Source organism: Glycine max, chromosome 11 (genome assembly GCF_000004515.6).
Source record: "Glycine max cultivar Williams 82 chromosome 11, Glycine_max_v4.0, whole genome shotgun sequence".
Taxonomy (NCBI): domain Eukaryota; kingdom Viridiplantae; phylum Streptophyta; class Magnoliopsida; order Fabales; family Fabaceae; genus Glycine; species Glycine max.
Window position 1 is genome coordinate 719,451 of NC_038247.2, and position 23,134 is coordinate 742,584.

Sequence of the window (23,134 nt, forward strand, 5' to 3'; positions counted from 1 at the left end):
TAGAATAATCAGGTGAAGCATTTACAAGAAGTGTAGGAGGATTATCCATCAAACATACCATTACCAGAATTGCATGTGCTTCCCCTATTAAGAGATCTGGGAGTCCACGAAAAGATACATGGTTGAAATTTATATTCAAGTTCCTTAAATTCATCTATAATGGTCCCTACGCGTGGTACAATCCTGTTAGAGGTATGGAATAATTGATAAAAGCATCCTCTTCAATGATAACACCACTATATTCCTATGTACTAACAATCTGAAGTTTCTATCAAATGGTCATTGTTTGTAAAACTTGTATGGAAAAAGCATTCCCTACACGATTAGCCCATGCAACAGTAAACTTCAGTCGATGTTTTAGTTCCACTTTTCCATCACTACTTGCAAATAATTTTCAAAAAGATTTTGGAATCAGCTATATGGAATTGCATCCAAAAAGTGCATACATTAGAGGCATACCTTCAAGAGAGCAATAAGATCAAGTTTTGGGAATATTAATATTCCGTACCTTTGTCTGGATAGAGCCATATGTGTATGATGGATGCTTTTGATGCACCTCAAGGAGGAACAACTTGAATTTGCAAGTTGCAAGGAAAATAATCCTGAGATTTTTTTTCCATGTCTGCATTTCCTGTTTAGGACATGTCTTATTCCTTTTAGTTGATTTTCTCTTTGCTAGAATTAAGGTTGTATATAGGCTGATTTAATAGTGTGCATCATTCATGTATCTCCAACACACTAATTAATTAATAATCATTTGTATTTCTAATGGACGATGTTATATTTTTTTTTCTACATTGCTTTTAAAATCTTTTTAATTATATAAGATATCCAGAAAAGTTTGTGTTGGCCTGAAAAATAAATAAACGATTATGTTGCTACACATATTAAGAAAAAATGCACATATTTATAAAAGGAAAATTATCAAATGAAATTTTATTAAAGTTCAAGGTAAGTATAATTAATTTTGTTAAAATTAATTTTAAATTATTGAATATAATTAAATATATATTTAAATTAATCTCAATTATAAATTTTAGTTATCATATTTACAATTGATTTTAACAAGAGTAGCGAAATATCTTTTAATATATTATTTTTAAGGCATGTTTTATTATTAATTAATATTTATAAAAATAATAAATGATAAGTGTTATCGAAGAAAAAAATGTTTTCATTTTGAATTTGGATTTATATATAAATAAATCTCAAGTAATTTAAGAAAAATAACTAATTTTTAATTAAAATTAATATAATTAAATATTATAAATGAGCATAAAACTGTTTTCTTTTTCCTTACATTTAAATCCAGAGTAATACTCGTTAAGGTTTGGTAGGATTGGAAATTTGAAGGGGCTTAGTGGTGTACAAACTAAAAAGTTTTTGGTCGCGACTAATTCTCCATCTGTCTTTGCTCTGTCTGTCTAATTCAAATTGCGTGTGACTGTGTCGTGTATGCGCAAGCTTATAAGGTTACAGTTGGAAAGCAAGTTCAACACTTTTAAGTTTTCCTTTCCATCAGATTCATTTTCAAACGCTTCTCTTCTCTTCTCATGGCTTTCTGCTAACATCACCAAACACAGATCTGAAACAAACAAAAGAGGTAAGCTTCATCTTTCATCTTCTGCTTTGCGCCACCACCCTTTTCTACTCCAAAGCTTCAACTTTACTTGACCACTTTTCCTTTATATGTGATGATCTGAGGTTAAAAGGGTATGAAAGCTGTGAAAAATGAGAATTGGGCATTTTTTTTTTTTGTGATTTTTAAGATTTTTGATGGTTTGTGGGTTCATTAAAGCAGGGAAGTCAAAGGGGTTTACCAACTTCAGCTGACTTGTTAATGTCGTCGTTCTTGCTGGTTAGGGGCATCAGTGTCAAAGGGGTTGTTAGTTTTGTTGCTGCTGAGATTTTGTGAGAGTGAAAAAAAAGAGAAAATATTTTTGGGATCTTCTTCTACTTCTAGTGGGGGTTTATGGAATAAAATGTTCATGGGTTGAGTGTCTGCATCTCTGTGCAGATTCCACTGAATCTCTGGTCCGTTGTCTTTTCAACTTCTTTTCTTTGGGGTGGCAACCACGCCCCATGAAATTATCTATGCATTTTTCGGGATTTTTTTTTTCTGATGTTTGTGTGGACCTGTTGAAATTATGTATACATTCTTCAAGGTTTTACTGAGATCCAGCCAGTGCTTTAGTGTTGAATAATGTGTCTTCATATGGATTAAGATTCATCTTTGATATTTGGTTTCAGTCTTTAACTTTTATGTTATAGATTTGTTTCTAGTGGATTGAATTAACTATAGTTTTTGATGATTTACTAAATTTCTGAGTTTCAGGATATTATAATCAGCCTTAGTCGTCAAATATGGCATCAAAGTTGTTTAGAGCAAGCCGATCATCTATATCATCGTCATCTGATGCACCTGATGACCAGAAGCCACCTTTACCTCCAAGTGTACAATTTGGCCGGAGGACTTCCTCGGGTCGCTATGTCAGTTACTCCAGAGATGATCTTGATAGTGAGCTAGGGAGTACCGACTTCATGAATTACACAGTGCATATACCACCTACCCCTGATAACCAACCTATGGATCCATCAATCTCACAGAAAGTTGAGGAACAATATGTGTCAAATTCACTTTTCACAGGTGGATTCAACAGCGTTACTCGAGCCCATCTAATGGATAAGGTGATAGAATCTGAAGCAAATCATCCGCAGATGGCTGGTGCAAAAGGATCTTCATGTGCAATTCCTGGTTGTGATTCTAAGGTGATGAGCGATGAACGTGGTGCTGATATTCTTCCATGTGAGTGTGATTTCAAGATATGCAGAGATTGTTATATAGATGCTGTAAAAACAGGAGGTGGGATATGCCCAGGATGCAAGGAGCCATACAAGAACACAGAGCTAGATGAAGTGGCTGTAGATAATGGACGTCCCCTTCCACTTCCTCCACCAAGTGGAATGTCTAAAATGGAGAGGAGATTGTCCATGATGAAATCAACAAAGTCGGCACTAATGAGGAGCCAAACTGGAGATTTTGATCATAATAGGTGGCTCTTTGAAACAAAGGGCACCTATGGCTATGGCAATGCTATATGGCCAAAGGAAGGTGGTTTTGGAAATGAAAAAGAGGATGATGTTGTTCAGCCAACTGAATTGATGAGCAGACCCTGGAGACCACTTACTCGGAAACTGAAGATACCTGCTGCCGTTTTGAGCCCATATCGGTATAAAGCTTTAGTCTTAAATACTTTATTTTTTCTTTTCTAAAATATCATTTTTTTTTTGCTTCTTTTCTAATTATACCAACTTAAACAATTCAGTTCCCCATTATTCTGAATGGCTATTTGGCATTAGCATGTATACCCATGTTCATGCACAAAATAGATAATAGTTTACATTAATATGTTTGAGATTTAAATTTTGATAGATTAATAAATTTTGTTTACATGAGTATGGCAATTTAGCAATATTGACTTGGTCCTATTCCTTTCTTCAAGCATTCCAACACCAACTTAGAATACAAGTGAGGCTTGTGAATTATTTACTTGCCCAATCCTTTTTTCTTTGTACTGTGTATGTGTTTTAAGTCTTTGCGGTTAGACTTTTAAAACTCATTTTCTCTTCATATTTTTTAGTTTTTGCGTGTTTTTTTATTCTAAAATTGTATCATGTGTACTAGTCCTGAACTTAAAAATTAATGTGCACCACATCAATAATCTAAATCATCTGACAATTTCCTTCTTCTTTTTGTGTCTGTTTGTACAGTCTTATCATTTTTATTCGTTTGGTTGTCTTGGCACTGTTCTTGGCATGGAGGATCAAACACCAAAATTCTGATGCAGTCTGGCTCTGGGGCATGTCTGTTGTTTGTGAGATATGGTTTGCTTTTTCCTGGCTGCTGGATCAACTGCCCAAACTATGCCCAGTGAATCGTTCCACAGACCTTAATGTTCTAAAGGAGAAATTTGAAACACCAAACCCTAACAATCCTACTGGAAAATCTGATCTTCCAGGCATAGATATCTTTGTTTCTACTGCTGATCCTGAGAAAGAACCTCCTCTTGTCACTGCAAACACCATCTTGTCTATTTTAGCTGCTGATTACCCAGTTGAGAAGCTTTCTTGTTATGTTTCTGATGATGGAGGTGCACTTCTAACTTTTGAGGCAATGGCCGAAGCTGCCAGCTTTGCTAACATGTGGGTTCCCTTCTGTCGTAAACATGATATAGAGCCCAGGAATCCTGAATCATACTTCAACTTAAAAAGAGACCCTTACAAAAACAAAGTGAAGCCTGATTTTGTCAAGGATCGTAGACGGGTAAAGCGTGAGTATGATGAATTCAAGGTTAGGATCAATAGTCTGCCTGAATCTATCCGCCGCCGGTCAGATGCCTATCATGCAAGAGAGGAAATCAAGGCCATGAAAGTTCAGAGACAAAACAGGGAAGATGATCCTTTAGAAACTGTGAAGATTCCAAAAGCAACATGGATGGCTGATGGAACTCATTGGCCAGGAACTTGGTTGAGTCCTACATCTGAGCATTCCAAGGGTGACCATGCTGGTATAATTCAGGTACTTAAGAGGTCCTTATACAGTTTTATTCAAGTATCATATTAGTCTTACTGAGATGAGTAAGATAAATAATTTGTTTTTTCATGAATGATGCAGGTGATGTTGAAACCTCCCAGCGATGAACCTCTTTTAGGAAGTGCTGATGATACAAGGCTCATTGACCTGACTGATGTTGATATCCGTCTTCCCCTTCTTGTTTATGTTTCTCGAGAGAAGCGTCCAGGCTATGATCACAACAAAAAAGCCGGGGCCATGAATGCCTTGGTTCGAGCCTCAGCTATAATGTCTAATGGTCCTTTTATACTCAATCTTGACTGTGACCACTATATCTACAACTCAAAGGCAATGAGGGAAGGCATGTGCTTTATGATGGATCGTGGAGGTGACCGCCTTTGTTATGTCCAGTTCCCCCAGAGGTTTGAAGGAATTGATCCCTCTGATAGATATGCTAACCATAATACTGTCTTCTTTGATGTCAATATGCGAGCCCTTGATGGACTCCAAGGACCAGTCTATGTGGGAACTGGATGCCTTTTCAGACGGGTTGCACTTTATGGTTTTGACCCACCGCGTTCTAAAGAGCACCACACAGGTTGCTGTAATTGTTGCTTTGGTCGTCAAAAGAAGCATGCATCACTGGCAAGCACCCCAGAAGAGAACCGTGCACTGAGGATGGGTGATTCTGATGATGAGGAAATGAATCTATCATTGTTCCCTAAGAAGTTTGGAAACTCTACTTTCCTCATTGACTCAATTCCAGTGGCAGAGTTTCAAGGTCGACCACTAGCCGATCACCCTGCTGTGAAAAATGGACGTCCACCTGGTGCTCTCACCATAGCCCGCGATCTTCTTGATGCATCAACTGTTGCGGAAGCCATCAGTGTCATCTCCTGTTGGTATGAGGACAAGACTGAGTGGGGAAATCGCGTTGGATGGATCTATGGATCTGTGACAGAGGATGTGGTCACTGGGTATAGGATGCACAATAGGGGATGGAAATCAATTTACTGCGTGACCAAGCGTGATGCCTTCCGTGGAACTGCTCCCATCAATCTCACTGACAGGCTGCATCAGGTCCTTAGATGGGCTACTGGCTCGGTTGAAATATTCTTCTCTCGAAACAATGCACTCCTGGCTAGCCCAAGAATGAAAATTCTTCAAAGAATTGCATACCTAAATGTTGGAATCTACCCCTTCACATCCATATTCCTAATTGTCTACTGCTTCCTTCCTGCACTATCACTATTCTCCGGCCAGTTCATTGTCCAAACCCTCAATGTCACTTTTCTTTCTTACCTCTTGGGCATCACTGTGACTCTGTGCATGCTTGCAGTGCTTGAAATTAAGTGGTCTGGCATTGAGCTGGAAGAGTGGTGGAGAAATGAGCAGTTCTGGCTGATTGGAGGGACCAGTGCCCATCTAGCTGCTGTGCTTCAAGGTTTGCTCAAAGTTGTAGCAGGGATTGAAATCTCATTCACCTTGACTTCAAAATCAGGTGGTGATGATGTAGATGATGAGTTTGCTGATCTCTATATTGTGAAATGGACATCCCTTATGATTCCACCTATCACAATTATGATGGTCAACTTAATAGCAATAGCAGTTGGAGTAAGCAGAACCATATACAGTGTCATACCACAGTGGAGCCGTCTACTAGGTGGTGTTTTCTTCAGTTTTTGGGTCTTGGCTCATCTCTATCCCTTTGCAAAAGGTTTGATGGGAAGAAGAGGGAGGACACCTACCATAGTTTTTGTGTGGTCAGGCCTCATAGCAATCACAATTTCTCTCCTCTGGGTGGCTATCAACCCCCCTGCTGGTACTGACCAAATTGGGGGTTCATTCCAGTTCCCTTGACAGGTCATTCTTTTTTGTCAGATGAATGAATCTGTCAGCTATTTTTTTATTTAAAATTAGTTTCTTTTTTCTCTTGATTCTACATATTGGTGGTTCTACTAATGAATGGACTTAAATTATGTTGTCTATTGTGCTTATGAATTTTGTTTAGTACTTAATTCCAGAAATGTGATCATATTTAGCATTCTGCTGATTAAGGGTTTCCTGTCACTGACTTTTTTTAATCTGTTCTTACATAATTATCAGCGTTTGCTCCCATTTTTGACAATTATTTCTGAAAGCAGTGTTCTTGCATTCCAATGCTCTCATTACGTTAATTCTTTCTTTTCATTGATGGTGACAACTTCCATCACTTGAAATTCTAGTATGCTTGTTAATGTAGGGCAGCAGCCTGCAGGATGCATTTTGCTTTGATTGTTATTTATAATTATTGACTAGCTACATATCGTTGAAGGTGAAAAAATAATTATAACAATGAAGTAATATTAGAAAGTGGTAGTGTTGAGTGTGAGGATGGTCCCAATGTGTGAGAGGAGGGACCAAGGAAATATTAGTAGGGTGCTGTATCGCTGGTTGGTGAGAGAGAAAAAGACCGAGGATAAGACATTGACATTACTCACTAATTTCATGTTTGTTACACTGATTCCTTTATCTACAAGGTTCGAGCATGATACATTGCTTAAAAGATCAAATCTAGATCACTTGTTGGTTATATTGATTTTTCTTTTATATTCTTATATAATTAACTTAGTTAAGTCATGATTTAATTATAGCTATTAAAGTGTATACTATGTTGGTTTATTTTGTTAGTTGTTAAATAAATAAATAAAATTAAAAGTATAAAATGAATTTTTAAAAAAAATGTCGAATTGAATAAAAATAAACTTTAGTTTGTTTCAGATTTAATATTATATTCAATCAAATTAAAATGAATCACATGTTATTTTTATGTATAGTTGGAGTATTTTTTTATTAAAAAATTAAACCAAATTACATCACAATAATCCCTACTCTCGAGTCAAATGCTCCGCAACCACCAAACCAAACCATGATTCTTTGTCGTGATCTATCAATTCATACATCCATCGTTGACCATGCATTGCAATTGAAGTATTGCAATCGGTTGTTATGGTGTCGAATTTTATTTATTTATTTTTAACGTAATTGTCATGCAAATTAATAATCACATATATTTTAGTAGACACAGACTTCCTGCAGTCGATATTGAAGTTTAAATCTGTAAAATTAGGTAAAGTAACCTACCGAATCAGTAAGAAATATACACAAGGTAACCAACCACTTAAAAAAAAAAAAAATTTGCCCAGACGAACTTCAAATCCCAACCCACCATTCGCTGCGGAACATCAAGTATCATATTATATTCTTAACAAATCATATTTCTAGGAAATATTATAGGTTATGTTCCAATTTTTTTAATGGTTGAAAAGTTTTAGTTATTTCATAAATAAATTTTTTCACTGGCTTATTGTGTTTGATATTTTATTTCAATTAGTTTTAACTTTTTTATTTTTAATTATTAACTGAAAAACTTGTTCAATCTTATTAGTAGTGTTTAATAAATAAGATTTTTAATAATTTATAATATTTTTAAAATCGTACTTCAAATAATATTTTTAAAATATTAAACTCTAGTTACTTATTTATTTCTCTTTGTTTTTAAAATATTTATTAAATTTGTTTTTTTTTACTATATACTTTTTTTTTATTTCCCTTATTCCATCGATAAGGTAAGTTTTTTTTTTCTCTCCAGAAGACTAGGTTTCTTATTATTATCCTTTTATTTCATAAGATATTGATAATAATAGATTCTAAGTTTATTTTTTTATTATTTTAAATATTTTTATATTATATTACTTATTTTAACCATTATATTATTTATAATATTTATTTATGCGGAGGCCATCTAAGTTCCCATGACCAAATCTTTCAGCCCCTGTAAACATCTTTTCGTTATTTCAACATTATACTTCAAGATATTAATAACGATAGATTTAGATTTTTCTTAATGATTTTTCTGAATAGTTTATATTACACTATTTATGTTAACCATTGCACTATTTATATTGTTTTTATAACATTTCCAACATTATATTTCAAAATATTTTAATCATTACACTAATTAACATAATGAAAATATAATATCTACTTAATAAAATATGCTATTTTTACTTTATTTTAAATATGATTGAAAATATTTGGAGATATAGTATAAGAATAGTATAATACACACTATAAAAATAATAATAGAAAGACACAAGTGTAATTAAAATGATTTATCTATAAAAAATATAAGAATTTAAAATTAATTATAAAATAGTTATAAATACTACAAAATATATTTTACCAATAAAATAAATTAAAATTTATACAAATAACATATAAACATTTCTATTTTTGTCTACAATCAACAAATAATTTTACTAACTTATTATCTAATAAGACCATCCCCTCCAACTTTGTCACTTACACTTCAACTTAAGTGAAATCTCTCATTAAAGTTTATCATTGGAGAAATCATTGTTTACACAAACATCTTTGCTTTGCTTAATTTTATAAGCAACGATGCTTAAAAATTGTGAAGAATAAAAAAATGTTCTTTTAAGCTCTAACCCTTTATTTCATAGAGGATTTAGAGTGGGAAAAGAGGGGAGAGTAAAAAATTAACATGAGTCTCACATCTTTTACATGTTACTTTAATTCAATTTTTTCTTCTATTTTTATTTACTATATTTTCATCCTCTCTACCAAACAAAACATAAAAGAGAGAAATTAATTAACAAACTGTAGGATGATTCACAAAATTAAGTTAAGCGAGAGTCATGAGGTAGTTTTGTGGTTGAGGGAAGGGACATAAGGATTGCACTGATAAGAAGATCATGAGTTAGAATCTCTTACTAACATAACATACTTCCCAAAAGTGGTTAATAAAAAAAGAAGAGCAAATTACACAAATATCCCCTCAAATTTGGATACATTACAGGCGCATCTCCTCTCTTAAAAATGCATTTCTTTTACACTCCTAAACAAATCCGTTAATTATATAACATTATTAGTGTGTTTGTGAAAGATAGAAATTACCCTTCATAGTTTTGAAAACTCTCATTTTCGCTGCTTCCTCATATGTTTTGAAACCTTCAAATTAGAAACTCCAAAATGTGTTTTGCTAGGGTTTGAGTTCTTTTTGAGGTTCAATGACTATCATCTTTGTCTGTTAGGATTTTGACGGCCATCATATACGTCTACCTGGGTTAAAAATAGATTTATCGACTAATTTCTCCACAATAGAAACCTTTAACCCAAAAAATGCACCAAATAAGTACAAAAAGGAAACAAAAAATGCACCTAATTTTGAAACAAAATTGTAATTTTCATCAAATTGTGAAACCTTCAGTACAAAAGCAAATGAAACCTATGACCCACTATCAATAACTTACGAATGCGTGAAGAACCCCTAAAATATATGATTTAAACGGTTGGTGGAGAGAAGACATGAGTATTTTTATCATAAAAATTCTCTTAAAGGACCATATGACTAACACTTGACAATTTTGGGTACACGAAATTAACACTGGAAAAGAGATACTAATATAATTGGAATCCGAAAATAATTGATGTTTATGTATGGGCCAAATACGGAAGGAATGTGTGTATAATATGTTCAAACAAACAAACTTAAGGGGTGTTTGTATATTTTGCTCAAAAACAAAATAAAATTAAGCTTTCATCTTAGCAACCTTGATATTGAAGTAAATTTTTTTATAGAGTACTTAAATTTATGTAATATTGTAAAACCTACAAAATTAAGATAAGCAACACATTTAAACAATTTTTTTTTTTTAAGCTAACTTAATAATTTTCAACTACCACTTAGATTTTTACCTTTCAACTGTTTTTTATTTGTTTATTATCTTTCAACTAACGTGGGTATCACACATCTTAAACAGCTCGTGATTTCTGCCTACAAAAACTACAAAGGTTAAATGAAAAGATTATTTAGTTAATTAGCTACACAATTGGTTATATATTTTAATTTATTTTGTATTTAAGTATAGTTACTCCCATATATAATTTTTGTGTGACTGGCTCCGTATATAAAATAATTAAGTTAATATTTAATTTATCGTATTTTCTTTCTCGAAGAAAAATAATAATCCTATAAACTCAACATGCCATATATATATATATATATATATCTATACCAAAAAAAAAAATGCCATATATATACATTGCCAGTTTGACCTGAGCACCATACCATCAACATACTGCTCCCCTTACGCCTGTACGAAAGAATTCCCACGTGAAACAACAACTAAGATTTTTTTTTTGAATATTTTAATTTTTAAGGCATTGTGTTCGACAGATTAAAGAAGATTTATATTTATTTATTTTCACTCTCTCGCTGTATTGGCTTTATTTTTTAACATGTAACATAAAAACTGACCAATTATATCTAACATGTAACATAAAGAAAAAAAGAGTTTGCTTAAATAAATATCTTTTTCTATAAATATATTTTTAATATAACTGACTGAATGTTGCCTTTTTTTAATATGATTTTTAATATATACCAACTCTTTTTCTACCTGAAATAAAAGTTTTCAATGATTAAAATTAGTATTAAAAAATTAATTTGTATTACATCAATTAAACCCTGGTATACTTCACGGAACTAATGGTATAATCCTATATATAAAACTGCCCATAAAGAGAAAAGAAACAAAACATAACAAATGGACAAGACAAATATCAAGTTTTGTGACGGACATAGTGACTAAAATTTAACATATGACCGGAGCAATAAGCTTCTTTTTTTATTCAGCAAAAAAAATAAAATTAATCCTATAATAATAATAATAGTAACCCGTAACCTATTTAAGCAATTTTCAATAAAAAAAAATTCATGAAGCTTTTTAATTGATTGCTGTATATTTATTTTATACAAATTAAATTTCTGAAATTATACAGAGTGAATAGTTGACCCATGAGTGAGTTTTATAAACTCTGTCTCATCAATGTGATACGTATTATAGATGGACTAACTAAGACATGCGTGAATGGTAAATTTGATGCAATCCTCCCTAGGAAGGGACCAATCACTAGAACCATGAGCAAGAGGCTCCAAGAAGATTGGGCTAGAGCTGCTGAAGAAGGCCCTAGGGTTCTCATGAACCTTAGGGTAGATTTCTAAGCCCATGGGCCAAGGTTGGGTCCAATTATCTTTGTACATATTAGACTAGGATGTCATTATATTTGGTCCTTGTATATAGGGCTCCATATTGTAGGTAGGGTACCCTAGAAATATAGGATTTTTCAGCCCTTGTATTTTTGGGCACCTAGACTAGTTTTTGTATTAGGGGTAGTTTTGTAATTTCACATGCACTAAGTGGATATTTGATGTGTGTGGTTGGAAATAAATTTAATTGAATTGGTAGAAGCCCAATCCAATTAAATTTTAGAGGGGGAGGTAAGCATTTGCTTACTACACCCCATTGCCACATCATATAGTCACACTTTGTGCATGTCCTTCATGCTTTTCATGCCTCATGACACCTAAGCACACTTAGTGGAGAATCTTGTAATTGATCTTGGATTAGTGGGCTGAACCATAACTAAAATTCACTAATCATAATTAGTGAAATTTTGGCTCCAAAGTTTGGCTCCACAAATTCAATTTCAAATTCAAGTGAAATTTGAATTTCCCTCCAATTTTGTGTGACACTTAGGTTATAAATAGAGGTCATGTGTGTGTATTTTTTTCAACTTTGATCATTTGAATATTAACTTCAGATTTCAGAGCTCCTTTTGAGCACAAAATTTCGTGCTCTTCTCTCTCTCTCCCTTCATTCATCTCCTTCTTCCTCCAAGCTCTTATCCATGGCCTCCTATGGTGGTGAGCTTCTTCTAGACTCATCTTCTCCTTGAAGTGGCGTCTCCTCTCTCTCTTCCTTCTCCATTCCGCTGCCATTTATCTTCCAAGAAGCAAAGGAATCCATTGATGAAGAAGATCCTAGGCCTACAAGCTCCAATGGAGCTTGCATCAAAATTTGACTAAGAATAAGTTTTTACCTTGAAAATGAATTAGGTGTAGTTTGATTTATTTAATAAGGATCCACAATGGCAGGCTGAAGGGGGTGGGTAGGTAGGTAAGTAAGAATGGCTAGAAGAAGAAGGCGATTCATTCATTCATTCCTTCCCACCTAACACCCCCTCCCTTATATTACTTTCCACACTTGCCCCATTTCCCATTCTCTCACATTAAGACAATGACAACGGTAGCTGCTTCTCTTGATGCCAAAGAGGTGTCTACCTCCAAAACTGACCAAAACCAAGTGTGTGACTGTGATCCCCAAACTAGCCATGTCTTCAAATCAAAATTACCAGATATCCCAATCTCCAACCACCTCCCTCTCCACGCTTACTGCTTTCAGAAACTATCCCAATTCTCCGACCGCCCATGCCTCATCGTCGGACCCGCCGCCAAAACCTACACCTACTCCGAGACACACCTCATTTCACGCAAGATTGCCGCCGGATTGTCCAACCTCGGAATCCGCAAGGGCGACGTGGTCATGATCCTTCTCCAGAACTCCGCCGAGTTCGTCTTCTCCTTCCTCGCTGCCTCCATGATCGGCGCCGTCGCCACCACAGCCAATCCGTTCTACACCGCCGCGGAGATCTTCAAGCAGTTTACCGTCTCCAAGACGAAGCTGATCATAACGCAGGCAATGTACGTGGACAAGCTTCGCAACCACGACGACGGCGCGAAGCTCGGCGAGGACTTCAAGGTTGTGACCGTCGACGACCCGCCGGAAAATTGCCTCCACTTCTCGGTGCTCTCGGAGGCGAACGAGAGCGACGCGCCGGAGGTTGATATCCAACCCGACGACGCGGTGGCGATGCCGTTCTCTTCCGGCACGACGGGTTTACCTAAAGGAGTGGTTCTCACGCACAAGAGTTTAACAACCAGTGTGGCGCAACAAGTTGACGGAGAGAACCCTAACCTCTACCTCACCACCGAGGACGTGCTCCTATGCGTGCTTCCGTTGTTTCACATATTCTCCCTCAACAGTGTGCTTTTGTGCGCGCTTAGGGCCGGGAGTGCGGTTTTGTTGATGCAGAAGTTCGAGATTGGGACGCTGTTGGAGCTCATACAGCGGCACCGCGTGTCGGTGGCGATGGTGGTGCCGCCGCTGGTGCTGGCGTTGGCGAAGAATCCGATGGTGGCGGATTTTGACCTGAGTTCAATACGGTTAGTGCTGTCGGGAGCTGCTCCCTTGGGGAAGGAGCTCGTGGAAGCTCTCCGGAACAGGGTGCCTCAAGCCGTTTTGGGACAGGTAACTTAACACCACACTTTACATTTAATTACACTTGCCTTCAAGTTATTTTGATAAGAAAACACTTTTATTATTAATAATTATTGACCGAATTTTATAATAAATTATAAATTTACATAGGTTTCCTTTTTTATGTAACTATATATTTTAAATAAGAAAAACTTACATATATGTTAAAGAGTGTGTTACAAATTACAATCAATCTTAGTTTAAGATAAGATAAGCATAATCTTCATTTAACTCTCCCACCTGTATTTTGTGTGGCTACTTATTTTCATACAACTTTTGCATGCGGTGCACGTACGGTTGTTGGAGGGCGGGGAATCAATTCGATGATGCCATTCTAGTCATCTACGTTTTCTTTTTCTATTGCCTTTGCTGTGTTTGACTGTTTAATTGGTGTCTTAACTCTAAACGTGGCTAGCTAAGTGAGGTATACAAAACGTAAATTATTTTTCGGCAGGAAAGTTAGAAAAGATATACTGGGGACTATATGAAAATGAAATATTAATTATGATGGCGATGGACGGAAAAGGAAATTAAAGATGAATTTGGGTTTGGAGTCATCGCAAACTACAATTTGGTTCTTCCAAGTTGAGTTTTGCTACTTGTCTATCGTACATCATCAATAAGAAACAGTTTCAAAACGTTTACCGGTTCAATCTATATAACATTAAAATCTTTTGATGCTGTTTTTAATTATTTATTATTAAGTAAAGTATAATATAAGTCTCATTAAATAATGTTAACTATAGAAACATAAAAATGTTTAAAAAAGATATTATTTATATTTTTAATACCGTGTACATGCTAATTTTTTTTTATTGATACTCAGTCGTATATTTTGGATCAAGTGATCCGGAGCATATGCGTTTTTTTTTTTCATTTTTATTTCATTCCCCTTTGTTTGCAACTTGAGGTGGTTAAACCTTTCCCAGTACGTACTACGTAGACTAATTCTCGTATAAATTGTACTTCAACATGTCAATCCTTTTTCAAATAATTTCGGTAAGGATACTATAGCGTATTATTTTAACTTTTTTTATTTATATTTTTCCTTAAAGTTCTCTTTTTTATATTTTAATATACTAAAATTAAAATAGTACCTCACCAAACACCAAAATGTAAAAATAGTGAATAAGCCGCACAAGCACCCATATAAGACTTTTAGTAGCGTGTACATGGACCTAACCAACGTCAAACTTGGCACCTTCATTTACGTTGTAGTTTGAGTTAGTTAAATTGTCCAAGTGACGTAATGCCAACCAACAGTTACCAGTCAAAGATTCAGTGGCAAGGCGATCTGCTCCAGTGCACTCTATATTTTAATAAATATATATATATATATATATATATATATATATATATATATATATATATATATATATATATATATATTTTGGATACGTTAGTGTTTGAAGTATCATTAATTTTTGTTAGAACGATTACCCCACGTTCAAGAAAATGAAACACAATATCACTCTGATGAGTTTGTTGGTACCTAAATTTAAATTTTGAATTAAATTAAAAGAAAATCGAACAAAATATCATTAAAATAAATATTAATTATTAGTTTATTAATATTTATTATTTTTTTATTCTCTTCTAACCAATTTTATATGTCCTTTTAAAAGAATAATTAATTGTGTTGGTAAGTTTTACGAAATTTTATAAAACCGAGCAATTACTTTTTTAAAATTAATCTGTTCTAAGCATACACTTAATAACATTACTGATGGTTGAATTACAAACGGAATATTTACACAAACTGGTACATTGCGCACGAAAAAAGAGTTGGATGGGTGCCAATAATGCGCAAGGTTGACAAATATAAATATGTGCTATGCGTTTGTGTTCCTAACATTAGATGTTGTTAAGGTACATACAAAATCCAAATTCTAAACTTGGGACATCCTCTTCTTGTGGTATGTTTAGGGGTACGGGATGACAGAAGCAGGACCAGTGCTGTCCATGTGCTTGGGCTTTGCAAAGCAACCTTTCCCAACAAAATCAGGCTCTTGTGGTACCGTAGTCAGAAATGCAGAACTCAGGGTTGTTGACCCTGAAACTGGTCGTTCTCTTGGCTACAATCAACCCGGTGAAATTTGCATCAGAGGGCAACAGATCATGAAAGGTACTAGTACTACTATAATATAGTGTTCCTCTGCACTTTTTCTTTATACATTCTTGGGAAAGAATTAATTTATATGTTAATTGGCTATGCATTTACTCTTAATTTCAAATATGTCAGGATATCTGAACGATGAGAAAGCGACAGCATTGACCATAGATTCAGAGGGTTGGCTTCACACCGGTGATGTTGGCTATGTAGATGAAGATGATGAAATTTTCATTGTTGACAGGGTGAAAGAACTCATCAAATATAAAGGCTTCCAGGTATATTTACATTTAAATTTGCCTCATCATGTAGTTTTATAGAGAGAAAACAATGTGACAGCAAGTAATTAATTAATTATATTTATTCTTTTGTTCTGCTAGGTGCCCCCTGCAGAACTTGAAGGGCTTCTTGTAAGCCATCCCTCCATTGCAGACGCAGCTGTAGTCCCGTAAGCTTCTTAATAATCTGAATTTTAATGGTTTATTGTGCATATATAGTGGACATGACTGACTGACTAATAATTTTATCAATATGTTAACAGACAAAAGGATGTTGCTGCTGGTGAAGTTCCTGTTGCCTTCGTTGTGAGATCAAACGGCTTTGATCTAACTGAAGAGGCTGTAAAAGAGTTTATAGCTAAACAGGTATGTAACGGTGACAATAATTATATTTTAGCTATTTCTACACAATTTGGCTCACTTCATTGATCATATCGATCAAATACATAAAACATGAAGTGATTTACATTAGTAAATGTAAAAGACTGCACATATAAATTTAATTGAAGCTTATTGTTTAATTTTTTGTCAACAGGTAGTGTTTTACAAAAGACTGCACAAAGTTTATTTTGTACATGCTATTCCCAAGTCTCCATCAGGAAAGATATTAAGGAAAGACCTCAGAGCAAAGCTAGAAACCGCCGCCACTCAGACGCCTTAAAAGGCTAGAACCTGCCCCTTTTTTTTTGGCAATATCTTTCTTTTTTATTTATTTATATTATTGGTTTCTCACGTGTAATTTGCGTATCAATGCTTCACTGCATTAAGTCAAAGTCCGAGAAGCAGTTGCACTTACACATAATCATTGTATTTTTGTGTCCATTGCCCACCACCATGCCTGTATTGTGATTTTAGATCACTAATTTTCGAGACCTTGTATTATTCGTGTTATCAAATCCTTTCTATTCTTCACTTTTTAAATTTTAACCTTTAGATTCATTAGACAAAAAAATGTCAAGGTTAATTCGGAGTTTGACGAAAAGAGAAGAAAAAATTGATCAAAAATCTGTTAAAAATTAAATTTGAATAATATCCAAATGATTTAAACTTTAACTAATCATTTTTGTCTAATTACTTGATTTCATCTTCATATGATGATTGGTAAACTTGGTGTCCATCAATTTATTTTTAGTTTTTATTTATGTTAAGATGATTGCATATGGAATATATTATAGAAAGAGAAATGACACCTATTTAAAAACAAAGTGATAGAATCGTACTTAAAATGGTGTAGTCAAATGGAAAATTAGTTGGTTAACACGAGGGGGAAAGAACTCAATCAATTCAATAATCAAATACTGTTTTATATACAGGAAGTTCGGGTTATTGAAGCCAACACAGAACAGGGAAAAGATAAAAGCAACCTAACTTAATCCAAGTCATTAATTGTCATTAACCTAAAATCATTGAATTTTAAATTTGATCAAGGTTCAACTTGGATACAAGAGTAGTGAATTCAATGGAGGAAGAGCAAGTTGATCGGTGGAATATTGGATACCAAGGAGTTGAAAGAGAGTTGCTTGAACTTTGTCAGAGACTGCGTAATCATGAAACGCGTGTGGGAATTTCTTGGTTTCAGGGACTCCAGTTTTTTCTTCATACACCGAGATCAATATACCTGACTCATGAGTGATTGCTTTATATATATATATATATATATATATATATATATATATATATATTATATATTATATATATATATATTATATATATATATATATATGTTGAAAGATTGAGATAGCAAATTCATATGTATGATATTTATTATTGGATTTAATACATATTTAGATCCTCTAATTATTTATAAAGTTTTGATATTTTAAAAAACTTCAATCAAGTCCTATTATTTCTTAAAATGCATAATTTTAGTAATTTTTGTCTGATTAAGGATAGATTAAATTTTTTATGAATAATAATGATTTTTAACTGTCATTTTAATTAAAAATAAAAAATACATAATTTAAAAATTAAGTATTAAGATTTGATGGTTAAAAATTGCCACATCGTACCCCTCCTTCTCTATCTTCCACCACTATAAACCTCCACTGAGTGACTCCCAAAGTGTAGCCCACCAAGAAAACCATCACCACCAACAATAACAAAAAAACCACAAACATATGATTCAGAGGGGTTTGGTGTGCCGCAGATCTAGGCTTATGGATCTGGGTTTGGTGCAGTGTGGTGTTTTGCTATGGGTTTGGTGCTCGTTCTCTTTCTCCCACCATGACGTTGAAGGAATCGAAGTGCGTCGGTGTCGCCGTGAAGTTACTCTTTCTTGGCGTTGGGAAGAGTTTTCGACACGGCGGTGGCGCATGAACAAGAATGCACTCGCAATGATTTTTTTTGCGCATTTTGTGGTGGTATTTTGACGCGGCGGACTCAAGTTGGAAGATGAAGAAGGTTAGAGAAGAGTAATTCAAAATTTGTGGCGGTTTTTTTTTTATAAATTTTGTGACTATTCTTAACCAAAAAATGTATTTAAAAATTTAAATTAAAAACTTTAGGTTCAGAATCAACCTTATTCTAAGCCATTTTATGAGAATGAAAAGATATTTTTTTTTCAAGAACGAAAATTCAAACTTGATCAATTTTAGAAGAAAAAAGACATATTTGAGAATTGAGCCATAAAGGAAAGATTACACATTAACTTTACATATCATAAAATAAAAAATACTACGTCAAATAAATACTTATTTTTTTTAAAACTATTTAAAGAAATTAATAAAATAGTAATATATATTATATATTTGTTAATTGTTAACATTTTGGCATACTATGTATTATTAATTATTAATAAGCATACGATTGATACTACGATATGATATAAGATCTCACTTTTAATTACATGTGAGAAAATTATTTAATAGAATTAGCATCCTAGAAAGATTAACCTTAAATTATATGAAGTTGAGACATTCGTGATCTTTAATTTAAAAAAATATTATGTATTATTAATATAAATAAAAAATAATTTATATATATAAATTATAAAACATAATAAAAAACATGTAAATGCTTTACATTAAATTTATAATAGTATTAAATTAAAATTAAAAAAGATTACAAATATAAAAATGTTTTGACCCGTGCCATTACTACTTGTATCAATTAAGCATTATCTTCCCTTGAAAATCAGAAGCGTGGGTGGATTTGCTCCCAGTCGTTCTTTTCGTTCCATGCCAGTTGCTGCTTTCACTTGTCTCCAATTGGTACGCTATTTTCTTTTCCCTCTTCGCTTCGCTCTTACTCTTCAGGCCTTCATTCCGGTTTATATACTGTCAAAACTCAAAAACTCCTGTAAGTCTGATACTATTACTTTAAAATTGAGTGAGCTTATATAAACTAAATGAAAAGAGAAATGGAATTGGAATCTAAGCAAGATTTTCATGTTGACTTGTTTTTGTTTATTATTTACGGCAGAGGGAATAGTTTTTGTTAGGACTTAGGTGAGAACTTTCAAAGCCAAGCTACCAGGGCCCTTGCCAGCTTCATCATAAAGAAACTTTAAATCATTTTCTTTCTTTCTTTAAGTTGTAACAACAGACATCAGCAATTTTTTTGGCATTGGCTTCACTCCCTTTGTCGTTTTCTGGTGCGTTTTTTTTAGTAAAATCTAAATTAAGTGAACATTGATTTACTAACTAAAGACTTCAAGCTGGCCAACTTAATTTAAGTTGCAAGGGAGGTTGGAATTTATTATGGAATCCTGCCAGAAAAAAACACTAGTAATGTTTTGTTTTGGGTAAGTTCTTGGGCTATGAATTGTGTTTCCATGCATGATTTTGTGACAAGTTAGCGATGATTTGTGAGTGTGGTTTGTGGTGGTGGGGAGGGGGGAGATAGCAGGAGTTATTTTGATAAGATAGATGGCTGCCTCAATCTCATGGCAGAACTGTTTGGATAGGTATTCAAACTGTGTTGAAGGAAGAAATAATCTTTAAAGGATTGAGAGGGGGCTCTTGACCGTTAACAATGTAGACCTCTCTACTTTGTCCTTGTTCAAGTTTTGTTGGTGCTGTATTTTTGTTCTCAAAAATATTTTTGCTCTAAGAAATGATACCCACTAAGAAATGGCAATGCAGTACAAATTACTTTGAATTGTGGGGAGGTTTATTTGAGTGCCCTTCGACTATTTTCTTCCACCCTTCTGTTTTGGATCCAAAGGTGCTTTCTGTGTGTCACCTGCATGTAGCTGATGTATTTCTTTTTATTTACCCTAAACATAAAACTGTCTTGCTGTTATGACTTATGACCTGTAAATCTTGATGCAGGTTTAGCATTTTCTACGACAGAGGAGGAATTAGCCAAAGCTTTTTCTCAATATGGCAGTGTTCTGAACGGTATGTGCTTCTATTGTCATAACAGAGCCTAAAATCTTCCAGATTAGAATTCTCACGCAAATATCATTTAACTTTTCCAGCTAATATAATACTGAATAAAACCAAGAATAGATCCAAAGGTTTTGGATATGCCACTTCTGCTAAAGAGGAAGAAGCATGCAAGGCACAGATTGGCATGAACGGAAAGGCCAGAATCTACAAACCCTAATTATTTTTTTCCTAATGAAATGCCAAAATTCAGAAAATGAATCAGCTCTTTTTACAGATATTACATGGACGAGTTATATATGTAGACGTGTAATTGCCGAACAAGTGATGGTTGAGGCTCAATGAAGATTTGCACAAGTATTAAACAACCATAATAGCCTTGATATAAGGAGGAATGGAGCCGCATCTACTCCAAGCGCTTCTTGATAATAATGTTCATTTTGTTTTCAGTGTAAGTTTTATTTTGTGATCCACCAATGAATATTATGTTCACGTTAACTAAACGGTCACACCAATCAACGTACTTGTTGCAAAAACAATCTAGTTATTATCTATATCTCTTCGGGATTCATACTTGTTTTTGCTTTTGAATGTATAGATGGTGATGAACTTGATTTAACTAAAAAATTCTTTGTTTTAGATTTCTCCTGATTTGATTTTGTTTTTATCAGTACTTATTGTGCTTAGGAGTACTGTTTTAAAAGTGAGTTTAAAAAAGATAACTTTGTTTGGATAGTAAATAGAACAAGTATAAATTTAAATAATGTTGTAAGTTTCACATTCAAATAACTTTTGTTAATGTGAAAGTTGAAAAGTTTTATTTATCGTGAAGTAAATTTAATTTTTCATAATTTTGTTTTTGAAATGGCCAAAAAGATCAAGTTACTCTCTAATTTAGAATAAATAATTATTTTCTTCTTTGAATGTGTGCAACACTGACAAATTTGTCTCCGAAAGATAAAAATTTAAATTTTAATATCTGAAAGTAAGAAAAATACAACAAATTCATCCATTTGTTAACTTTCGTCCGTTATCATTAATGAAATCGTTTACGTGATACAGAAGGATGAAAATGTCACAAGAATGATTATCAACATAGTTGTTGAATAGATTGAACTAAAATGTCAATAAGTTATCATTAAAATATTCTACCTAAAATACCCTCATCTTTTTTATCCTTTAACTTTGACCAACTTCACTGCAAATCTAATGCAGAGTGGTTTGTGACTTGGTTCAAATGGAACCCTTTGAAATCTTAGCAATGACTACCCCACATATTAAATATGATAGCATACATTAAGTACCCATACAATTATCTTAACAATGTGTGAAATTTGAAGGTTGGTAGCTTTTTACTAACTCGCAATCGAAGGATAGGGGAATTTGAAAAGTATAGGCACAAGTAAACAAGTGAAAAATATAAGGCGAATTTTTATGACTTCCTTCTCGCTTTGTTCCTCAAACTGTTCTCTTCCATTGCTCTTCATACGGTGGCGCGGAAAGATCGAACTAGCCGAAGAGGCAGGAGTAGTGTTTAGAGATGCTAGTGTCATACTCACACATGGTGGGAAAAGGGAGTTGAGGGGGACATCAAGGGAGGTGTCAATGGTTTTTGTTTAGTTCAGAGAGGGAATTGGAGGAAGAACAAAGGGCAAAAGGGGAACTTAACACATTTTATTTGTGCAAGGGGTTAAAGATAATGTAAATAAAATATTTTATGTAACTAAGACAAACTTAAAAAATAATCATAATAATTTACTCTTTAATATTTAATGGAGGTCTATTTAACAATAATCTTATTCTAATTTATATATACTAATATTTTATCACGTGCACTATATGAGTCAATCTTAATATCTAGTTTTTATGATTCTAATTCATAATTAATAATTATAAAAAATTGTAAACAAATTATTCACATCATATAAAAATATCAGTATTTTTTTATATCAAAATTCCAGTGCGTTTTCATTGGACCAAAATGTCACTAAGTTACGTTGGATCTTAATGCTAATAAGTTAAATATTGATTATTAATTAATATTATGTTTATTATTATTTTTGTTTTAACTTATTTTTGCTTTCTTATCCTTTTAAGTGTTTATTGTAACGTTATGTTTGTAATGATAAAAAAGAGAAGAAAATAAATATTAAACTATATTTTATCCTCAAATAAAACAAAATTTGGGGACTGACAAATAAAAACGTACTGACATTTTGGTTCAATGAAAAATCATTGATATTTTAGTAAAAAAAAAAATACTGACATTTTGATGAAAAATTATTGGCATTTTGATTTAATGGTAAATTAGTGACATTTTGGTCTAATCTATTATGCAGCTATGTTGATAATTAATTTTGTGACATTTTCATCCCTTTGTGTTAGGTCAGTTCTTTCATTCAAAGTAATAAACGAAAGTTAACAAATGGATAAATTTTTTATGTTTTTTTTTTTTACTTTTGAAGATTAAAATTTAAAATTTCTTTGAAAATAAATTTGTTAATATTTTATACATTAAGATTCGAAAACAACTATTTAATCGTGCAATTTATTTTGTTGTTTGAAGTGCAATTCTACACAGGTTTTAAATCAACTTTATTACTAAAAAATCGAGTTACGTA

The 23,134-nt window shown here is 33.4% G+C and overlaps 3 protein-coding genes across 4 annotated transcripts; all 3 read left to right on the top strand.

Moving 5' to 3' along the window:
* The first annotated feature begins 1,335 nt into the window (after positions 1 to 1,335).
* Positions 1,336 to 6,591, top strand: LOC100786644 (cellulose synthase-like protein D2). The gene is made up of 4 exons (XM_003537730.5): positions 1,336 to 1,603; positions 2,336 to 3,230; positions 3,772 to 4,579; positions 4,676 to 6,591. The coding sequence occupies exons 2-4, from the start codon at positions 2,365 to 2,367 to the stop codon at positions 6,431 to 6,433; spliced, it is 3,432 nt and encodes a 1,143-aa protein (XP_003537778.1). The 5' UTR covers positions 1,336 to 1,603; positions 2,336 to 2,364; the 3' UTR covers positions 6,434 to 6,591.
* Positions 6,592 to 12,601: 6,010 nt separating this feature from the next.
* Positions 12,602 to 17,833, top strand: 4CL3 (4-coumarate:CoA ligase isoenzyme 3). 2 transcript variants are annotated; one of them, XM_041006459.1, is made up of 7 exons: positions 12,602 to 13,788; positions 15,724 to 15,922; positions 16,040 to 16,185; positions 16,288 to 16,355; positions 16,449 to 16,551; positions 16,721 to 16,849; positions 17,499 to 17,833. In XM_041006459.1, the coding sequence occupies exons 1-6, from the start codon at positions 12,718 to 12,720 to the stop codon at positions 16,844 to 16,846; spliced, it is 1,713 nt and encodes a 570-aa protein (XP_040862393.1). In that variant the 5' UTR covers positions 12,602 to 12,717; the 3' UTR covers positions 16,847 to 16,849; positions 17,499 to 17,833. The 2 variants fall into 2 exon arrangements, with proteins under 2 accessions (XP_040862393.1, NP_001237270.1); NM_001250341.2 differs by lacking the exon at positions 17,499 to 17,833 and having other exon boundaries at positions 12,699 to 13,788; positions 16,721 to 17,078.
* Positions 17,834 to 18,176: 343 nt separating this feature from the next.
* On the top strand, positions 18,177 to 21,072 carry LOC102661087 (small RNA-binding protein 11, chloroplastic). Its single transcript, XM_014763664.3, has 4 exons — positions 18,177 to 18,585; positions 19,322 to 19,394; positions 20,457 to 20,525; positions 20,606 to 21,072. Exons 1-4 carry the CDS (start codon positions 18,577 to 18,579, stop codon positions 20,731 to 20,733), a joined length of 279 nt encoding a protein of 92 aa, XP_014619150.1. The 5' UTR covers positions 18,177 to 18,576; the 3' UTR covers positions 20,734 to 21,072.
* The last annotated feature ends 2,062 nt before the right edge of the window (positions 21,073 to 23,134 follow it).